At 55.0% G+C, this 9,210-nt stretch overlaps 1 protein-coding gene across 3 annotated transcripts in view; it reads left to right on the plus strand.

Annotated features, from left to right (window-relative positions):
- Window positions 1-6,851, plus strand: part of IFT122 (intraflagellar transport 122) — a 70,092-nt gene extending 63,241 nt beyond the window's left edge. For 2 of the 3 annotated variants that reach the window (XM_002921250.4, XM_002921251.4), the window contains 6 exons: window positions 1,679-1,844; window positions 2,846-2,957; window positions 3,593-3,718; window positions 5,360-5,439; window positions 5,776-5,940; window positions 6,408-6,851. In XM_002921250.4, the coding sequence (XP_002921296.1) occupies window positions 1,679-1,844; window positions 2,846-2,957; window positions 3,593-3,718; window positions 5,360-5,439; window positions 5,776-5,940; window positions 6,408-6,497 (739 nt within the window). In that variant the 3' untranslated portion in view covers window positions 6,498-6,851. The other variant, XM_034658804.1, reaches the window with a different exon arrangement.
- Window positions 6,852-9,210: the final 2,359 nt, after the last annotated feature.

Here is a 9,210-nt window from a genome sequence, read left to right on the forward strand (position 1 = left end):
CTGGAATCCATAAATGAGGGTATAGCTGAAATACGGGAAGCATTTGGACTCTTGGGCATTTCCCTGGGGGTGGGGGTCATCCCAGGGGATGGAGCACCTGCTGTGCCTTAGACACCGGGCCAGGCAGTAGGTGACAAAGCTGCCATCTAGTAGGCTTAGTACAGTGGGATGTGTGCTGTGTCCAAGGGTGGAATGTAGCTAAGGCTGGGGCCATGGTCAGGGAGGGCTGCCTGGAAGAGCTGATGTCTATCCCATAAAGCTACCAGAGAAGACGGTAGAGTAGATGTTCCAGGGAAGCACCCAGCACGTGGAAAGGCACGGAAGTGAAGTAAGCATGGTTGTACGGGGGGAGCTGAAATCCACCCTAGGCTGGAGAGGTAGTGGCCTGAGGGCCTCCACGTGAGTTTGCCTCACCTTCTCTGGACCTGTGAGGGCCATTAAAGGGCTGTAAGCAAAGAAGGGGGCTAAGGACCCATGCTGCCAGAAGCTATCAGGAAATGACCAAAATCTTTTGAAGTCGTAAAAGTCATAATTCTCCCTGTCCTCTTTTAAATCATATATTCTCTCAGCCCCTTCCCAGTCCCAACCCTGCCTTCTTTCTGTAAGGAAAAGACCTTCCCAGGAGAGGCCTCAGAGGTATTGATCGGTGAGAAATGGCTTCTCTAAAGGGTTCCAGGCCCATCATTTACATTTCAGGGGAATCAAGTGGTACCTTCATTGAGACCTTTGCAGAGGAGTGGCCAAGGCCACACCTGCCAGAGCCTCAGCACCTGTGCCCAACTTTTCCAGCAAGTTCTGTTCAAGTCAGCAGAGTTTGAACCCCTGCCCTAAGCTGCACCCTATACTGTTCACTGGGGACCTGGAAATGGCTCCTGACATGGTTCCTGACTTTGAGGAGTGACAGTGGACACAGACAAGGAAACTTACTGCCATGCAACTTCTGGAGTGGAAGGAGCTACACTGAGGTTGTGGGGAGCAGGAACATGGGGGAAGAGTGGGAAGGAGGTATGGTACTTGAGGCTTGCCAGGGAGAAGTGGGGAAGGGAGTTCACAGGCAGGGTAGGGGCGGAAGGGCAGGCCTGGCCTGGGTGCAGTCAGCATTTCAGGTGACCCGGGATCAAGCACAAAGGCCTGTGGCCTCAGATTGAGTAGCTCAGAGGAGAGTCTCAGAGAATAGGGGAGGCTGCCTCTCAGAAATCACTGTGGCTCCTGGTGAAGTGCAGGCAGAGGGAAGTGCCCTGCACCCAGTGGCCTCTGTGAGCTCATCTGAGTGAGCGCCACAGGCAGTCTGGGACCAGCCCACCTGGCAAGGCTAGAGCAGGATGGCATTTGGTGCTGGGCTTCCTAGGACCTGGCTGGCAGGCTGAGCGAGGTAGGGAGAGCCATTTTGGCCTAGTTAGGGTACAAGATGAGCCATCAGCAGGCCCAGAAAACCTAAGCAAGGTTAAAATATTAATGGAAACTGCACTGTCTTTATCTCTGGAAAAATCTCTATGCCTTGATATCCGAGAAGTACACTTACATCCCACAAATGAGCAAAGTATTCCTCAGGCTCTTGCTCATGCCCTCCTGGCACTAGCACCAGCTGCATTCCAGCACGGGGCTCATTCTGGGGGTAGGCAGTGCCAGCTCTTGGACCCAGTGTGGCCTTTGCTCTCCTTAACCCTGTCATCTGCAGGAACACGCTCTTCACTCTGGCCAAGCAAAGCAAAGCCCTGGGTGCCTACAAGCTGGCCCGGCATGCCTACGACAAACTGCAGGGTCTGCAGATCCCCGCCAGGTTCCAGAAATCCATTGAGCTGGGCAGCCTGACCATTCGCTCCAAGCCCTTCCATGACAGCGAGGTGAGGGCACAGCTCCCTCAGGCAGGAGGCTTCCCCTCTTCTTCCTGGATGTCTCCTGATGCCTCCTTTCCTGGCCGGGTTCTGTTTGGAAGATGGCTACCATGCCTTCAGGATTCTGTGCCCTCCTCCCTTGCCCAAGCCCTAGCTTGCTTACTCCTTCTGCCTTTCCCTCTCTGCCTCCTCTGTTCTCTCTTCAGCCTGCTGTGCTCCAGCCACAGTCCCTGGCCCCCGTGGGCCCCAGAGCCTTGCCCTCCCTTGCTGCCTAGCCCTCCTGTGAGGCTCTGAGTTGGCTGCAGCCCAGCCCACACTGCTCTGCCCTTAACCTCCCTCTGCTCCTCCATGCCCAGATGCCTCTGCCTTCACCTTATCCTAGGAGCTCCTGCCTTAGCTCCCTTCCTTCTGGAACCAGGTTATCACTCTTCCATGTATCTGTAGCCCAGTTGTGCCCCAGCCTCCTTTCTTCCAATTTAACCTGTTGTCTCTCACAATCCCCTCCTTCAAGCTCAAAGCAGAGACTTGGCATCAAACAGACCTGGGTTCAGATCCCAGCTCCACCATTTCCTAGCTATGTCTCCATCTCTCTGAGGCTCAGTTTCCCCCTCTATCAAATGGGGACACACATAATAGCTTTCCCACAGGATAAATAGCCAGCCCAGATAATGTGCTCAACGAGCACGTGGTGCACGTTAATTGGCCGGTACATGGTGGCTGTGGTATTGTCTTTCCTGCTGGAGAAACGCGCTGCTGAGCCCTACCTGTGAAGGAGTGTCCATGGCAGTGGGACCCAAGCGACAGGGCCTCCGACGCCTCTCTGTAGGCCCCTCTCCTGAGTCACCACAGCATGGAGCCCCAAGCCCAGTGCCCCTTCCCCACCCACACAGGTGGCCTTCCTTCTTGGCAGCCAGGCCCCAGGAGACTGAAATCAGAGTGCGGAGCATTGCGGAGCATTTCTTCACTCTGGGTTTGGCCCTCAGGCAGTTGTGGTTCTTGTGCTGTCATAGGAGCTGGTGCCCTTGTGCTACCGCTGCTCCACCAACAACCCGCTGCTGAACAACCTGGGCAACGTTTGCATCAATTGCCGCCAGCCCTTCGTCTTCTCTGCCTCTTCGTATGGTGAGTCTGGCGTGTGCAGATGGAGCAGCCAGTGGATGGTGGGCTCTAGCCACTGCTGATTGGCCACACATGTCCTTTATTAGAATTGGGGACAGTGTGACACCCACCCCACCAGATGCACAGCCACTAAGGGTTCCCAGAAATAGGACCCAGTGCTGCCTAAACTTGAAGCATCCACCCCTCAGAACCTGGGGTGGGGCTTTGCATGACATAAATGCCCCAGATGCCACTGGTTGGGCATTTGGTCTGGGAGGCTAAGATGGGTGCCCCAGTTCCTTCTATGTTGACAAAGAATCAGAAGCCCCTTCCGGGTAGCTGGGCAGAGGCTGTTCCTCCTCCCTTGTAAAGGAACCCATCCAGCTATTAGCAGGAAGGAGGGGCTGAAGGCCACGTTCTTACCCATGCACACATGTACACATGCATACACATGCATACGCACCTCCTTCCTCCGGACATGTGGTGGGCAAAAAGAGGTGGCCCTGCTTTGTCTCCTTGCTTACAGAGAAGCCAGCTGCTGGGTGGGGAAGAACTCATCCTCCCACCTCCCCTCATGCTGCCTGGTGAGAGCATCCCAAGCCCTAGCTCCCCCTGAGGCAGCCATCCCATGGCCCCTCCCCATGTCCTGTGCCCTCTAGAGGTGCTGCACCTGGTTGAATTCTACCTGGAAGAGGGGATCACTGATGAAGAAGCCGTCTCCCTCATTGACCTGGAGGCACCAAGACACAAGCGTGAGAACAAATGGCAAGAGATCACAAGCAACGGTATCCTGGATGCTGGGCTGGACCCCTGTGTGTGTCAGCTGAGCATAAGGCCTGGGTGTGAGACAGGAGGCAGGAGGGCATTGGGGGTTGGCTGGACCAGTGGAGGCAAGGACATGGCAGGCCGCTGCTTAGTGATTGGAGAGGCCCACATGGTGGCAGGACGGGGGCTGGGAATGGGCCGAGAGCTGGCCAGTGTGCAGACATACTAGAGGGGACAGTACATGCCCACAGACCCAGAAGGGGCATGCGGAAGAGGACATGGTTCCTTGGTATTCACCTTTGCTTCGTTTCTGGGAGGGTCTCCCACCCACCTGGCTCCTAAAAGGTACCGTCTGTGCTTCTGGCCACACACAGCTGATGAGCAACCAACACAGCATATGATGTCTGTATCAGCTTTTCTAGTCAGGTCTCTTTTATGTATGAGAGACAGAAACCACAATCAAGCTGAGCAAACAGAAGGGTGTAAAGAGCCTTGCCATAGACGGGACACTCAGCTGGATCCAAGTGCTCATTCGGTGCTGGTGGGAGGCTGTCTCCTACCCTGTTGGCTCTGCTGCCTTTTGGGTGGCTTCATTCTTTGGCAGCACCCACCCCATCCCAGCAGCAGTACCAACCCTGCATCCTGTCCACCTTAAAATCCTTGCAAAGTGCTGACTCCCAGCATGACAGCAAAAAACCCCAGGGCACATCCTCGCCAGGACAGCTTGGGCCAAAGGCCACACCTCAGCGTATGCCTCTGGCTAGGACCATGTTCCCTGTCCCAGCTAGACACAGGAGGGGGGCTTCCCCTGTGACTGTGCACGCTCAGCACCTGCAGACCTTGCTAGCACACAGTGGCTGGCTCAGCAGGTCTGGGTGTACTGGGAGCCTGACTTTCCATAAGCTTCCAGGTAATGGAAGCACTGGCCACGGGTCCATCGGCCACATTTTGCATTTTGAGGAGCAGAGGCGAAAGTATGTACTGTTTGCGGAAGATGGGAGACAAATCAGGTGCTCTGGCTGGGCTGTTGCTGCCTGGTGGGACCGCATCTTGTACCTAATTCAGCACCAGCAGCCTCCACTCCCCTGGGGCCCTTCCTTGTGGGAACCCCACCCACCCTGGTCTCACATCAGCTCTTCTACCGCTGCCTGGCAGAGGGCGCAGCTCCTCAGGCACCTTCAGCCTGGTCTGGCTGGCCTTAGGATTTGCAGGAGCTCACCCCCTTCTCCATGAAGTAGGACCTGCCTACAGACAACCTGGTGATTACTAAGTGTTTCTCTCCAGGAATTGCCAAGTTTGCTGGCCATGGTTTCCAGCTGGCCCATTATTTCTACTCCCACCCACAGCAGGCCTACAGCCTCTGCTCGCTTGGTGCCTCTGGTCAGACCTGCGTGGGTCATGGCGTGGTCTGTGTGTGGCAGCAAAGGTCCCATCAGAGCCCCTTTCCCGCTTGTGCACTGGCACGTGGTCCCAGCCTCTGTGTGACCAGGACTGTCTCCTCCCTGGCCTGCATTCCCTCCATCTAGAAAACTGTTCCACAGACAGACTCATGGAGAAACATACCAGGCCTACAGAGAGTTCCTGTGAATCTTGTGTTGAGTGGAGGGTGGGGCCTATTTCCCACTCAGCCTCAGGTTCTGTCCTTGACCAGACCCTTCCAGATTCCCAGACTCTGAGGCTGGATGAGACAGTGGACTCCATGGGAGATGATGACCCTTTCACAGCAAAACTGAGCTTTGAGGTGAGGCTGCCTCTCTGAGTGATGGGCTGTGGAGGCACGTGAGGCCTGTTGGGAGGGGGGTTGGAGGTCCCTTCTCCATACTCATTCCTTGGCATGAAGTGGACTTGTTCCCTGTCCGCACCATGGTGGAGTCGAGGTGGTGGGCACCCCATCGCTAGAGATGGCTAGCAGGAGCTACATGACCTGGCACGGTTCTGTGAAGGAGCCCAGCAGGGGAAGTCTCTGGGGTCCTCCCTGGTTGCCTCAAAGATTCTGGGATCATGATCCATATAAACACGTCGCCCTGGCTGAGTGAGAACACCGGTGTTGCCTGCTTCCCACCTGCCCATCCTGCAGCAAGGTGGCTCCGAGTTTGTGCCCGTGGTGGTGAGCCGGTCAGTGCTGCGCTCCATGAGCCGACGGGACGTCCTCATCAAGCGCTGGCCCCCGCCCCTGCAGTGGCAGTACTTCCGCTCGCTCCTGCCGGATGCCTCCATCACCATGTGCCCCTCTTGCTTTCAGGTACTGTGCCTGCAGCTCATGTGTGGTTACCAGTTTCTTCTTTCTGCTGCTTTTCCATTTCCCAAGTGTCCCCTTGGGGTCACATGGCATCTGGGAGGAGCACAAGTGATCCCAAGGCTAAGGCTCTGAGTTGGGAAGAGACTTGGCCATGCTTAGTCCCTCCCTCCTCTCACTTGGGTTCCGAATGCCATCTGGAGCGGGCTTGCCCCTGACCCTGTGCTCTCTGTACCTGCCTCTAATCCGGGAGGGCCAGGCAGGTGTGAGGCACCTTTGAATTTCACTTAGAAAAAAGGGACCTCAGACCCCAAACCCTTCTCCCTGTCCCTTTCAGTCCTTAGACAAAGGTGTTCTGGATCTGGTGTTTCTAGCCCTGACTCATTGCCATGCCTCCTTCCCTTGGAAGGGTGGCAGTCCCTGCCAGGCTCAGGGCTTGGGCCTCGATCACGCTCAGGGCCGTTTCTCCTCAGATGTTCCACTCGGAGGACTACGAGCTGCTGGTGCTTCAGCACACCTGCTGCCCCTACTGTCGGAGGCGCATCGAGGAGCCCAGCCCGTGACTGGCCCCCCCAGAACCACCACTCCCACCAGGGCCACCTCGCACTTGGCTGGGCTGTCGAAGGAAGAAAGAGTTAAACTGTCAGAATGTGTCTTCTGCCCAGATCAAGTGTGTATTTTAGGGAGGGGCCTTGTGTAACCACGGAATTCCTATTTATGGCATTTCGTGCCTTGTAAATAGCACCAGGAGATGGAGAAGAGAATGTACATATATTTTCTAAGAAAAAAAATCTGTTACTTTCAGAGAGGCTCTGAGTTGTTCGTGGCAGCCTGCTGGAGTCCACAGATCTGTCAGACCATTAACATGTACACTTTGCGAACAGATTGCCTCAATAATTACAAATAAAAGGGCTACTTATTTTCATCAGTGTCTGCATTTTAGCAAATCTTCATATTGTCTGCAACTTAATTTCCTTATGCAAAAGTGCACCTGTTTCTAATTTGATCTGAGAGGAACATTACGTTTGCCTGCTCTTAAAATGTAATCTAATCGAAACGGCAATATGGGAATGGGTAGGGGAATGGGTATTTGTTTATTTTGGTTTAGCGGGGCTCCTTCTTGACCAGAGAATAAGGTTCCTGGCTCCAAAGAAGATGGCAAAGAGGGTCTCTCCTCAGAGGTTCTAGAGCCCACCCTCTGCTTCCTGGCTAGGGCCAGGCCCCCCTCCCTCAGCCCCACAGAGGCCCCAACTCCACTGAGGCTTTCCCCTTCCCTCCAGCTCCTGAAGCCAGAGGGTCTGTTTGAGGGTCTGCAAAGGTCCCTGCCCCTGAGCATCAACAATGTCGGATTCAGCAGCTTAAGGGCAAGAGTGGGTAGCATATGGGAGGCTGGGGAGGGAGAGCTGACATTTATTGGGGACCTTCTCTGTGCCAGCTGAGTTTCATATATTGTCTCAGTTCTCACACCAGCCTTGTGATGGAAGGGTTATGATTTCCACTCTGCAGCCATGAAGTTGGGTGGAGGTATGGGGGCCCAAGGGCTCACCCAGCCTTGAGTGGAAGCCCCTGATCTGTCCTGCTGTGAGGCCCCGGCTCTCTTTGCCCTCCACTCTACCTTCCCTGGAGGTGTCAATGATCCAGGGCTTTATGTGAAGTCCTGACAGCAGGGGAAAGAGACTGGGCTGTCAGATAAGAAACCCACCCCGTGATTAGATATTGATACTTTACAGCTCATCTCTGAAGTGGGCAGAACAGGACAAATGTCCCCATTGGGGGGATGAAGACTGAGACCTAGAGAAGGGAACGGCTGCAGAGGCCACCCAGTGGTGAGTGCTGAAGCTGGCCCCCTGCCCTAGCCCTTTCCCCCTGCCTCCCTCTGCATTTCTCTTTGGAGATGATGGAGGAAAATAAAGAAAGGGAGCCAGACAGTTGTGCCAACAGAACTCCTCCGTTGAGTGTCTAATTACTTACGATCATGCATGCTCTCTCTCTTGCTAAACATTTATTAATGTGTTAGGATTTCCATTAGCGCATTACTTGAACTAAAATCATTTGCATATGGCTGGGAAAAAGAGGGGGAGAGAGAGAAAACAGCCCTAGCCACCCAACAGGCGTCAATCACAGTGACAGATCAGATGGTTCCGTGGCTAGAGGCAGGGGGAGGGGGCCCAGTCTGAGACTCCAGCAGGCAGCCTCTCAGCCGACTAACACAAAAACCGGGGTGTGCCATGCCAAGTTCTGCTGCTGTGGGGTAGCTGAGCTCTGGAGGTCTGAGTCTAAGAAACAATCCCTGTAGCTGCCTTTAAATCAAATGCTCACTGAGTACCAGACACCATGCTAAGCACTTTCCATGCGTCATCTTATTTAATCCTCGACAGCCTCCAAGGCTGCCCATTATGCAGATGATGAAACCAAGGCTCAGCAGCATTCTCTCCTTTCATTCAACAAATACTTACTGAGCCAAGACAGGATTCATACCCAGGCACAGACTTCGCACCTAAGCATTCTGTTCTGTGTCTCCCCTGTCCCAGACTAGACGGGGTCTTGATCAGGCCCGTTCTCTCCCCGAGGCTCAATTTCCTCATGTGTGCAGAAGGGCGTACTCCAGCTCTGACCTTGAGGCCCGAGCCTCAGTCTCTATCTGATGAGCCTGACGACCCTTCTCATGCAACAAGGAAGGCATTGTGGGGATGTTGAGATGCCCATTTCACTAAGAGGACGCTGGGGCCTGGCGGGAGACATGGCTGTTGGAGGCTGCACAGCTTGGTTGTTCAGGTTGTGACTTGATCCTCCAAGTCCCCAACACTACCCATGTCCCTGGAAGGAAGGACTAGTAAGAGGGGGATCGTGGGGCCCAGATAGAGCCCCAGGCCAGGCCGTAGGTGGGCCTGGCTCTAGCCTGGCCTCAACCAGCTGGGTGTCCCCCATGCACCCCCAGTGAGGCTACTGAACCCAGGAGCCCCTTGTGGCTCTCACACAGGTACAGAGATGCCCCATCTCCAAGGCCCCATCTGCTTATGGCAGATACCAGGTGACCTTCCACTTGTGCCAGCCACAGGGCCGGTGGGGGCCTCAGCAAAGAGGCCTGCGCTGGGCAGGGCTCTCATCCTGGGTCAAGCACTTATCCCAATACTCCACCCAGACTCTAGAATATCTTTCTAGAACGGGAACCTGATCATGTCCCTCCCCTGCTTATAACCCTCCTGGCTAGCATCCGGACTCCTAGGCCTGCCCTCCCTGGCCTGTCACTCCACCCGAGGCCCTAGGGCCAGCTGG

The sequence above is a fragment of the Ailuropoda melanoleuca genome, chromosome 4 (assembly GCF_002007445.2).
Source record: "Ailuropoda melanoleuca isolate Jingjing chromosome 4, ASM200744v2, whole genome shotgun sequence".
NCBI classification, from domain to species: Eukaryota; Metazoa; Chordata; class Mammalia; order Carnivora; family Ursidae; genus Ailuropoda; species Ailuropoda melanoleuca.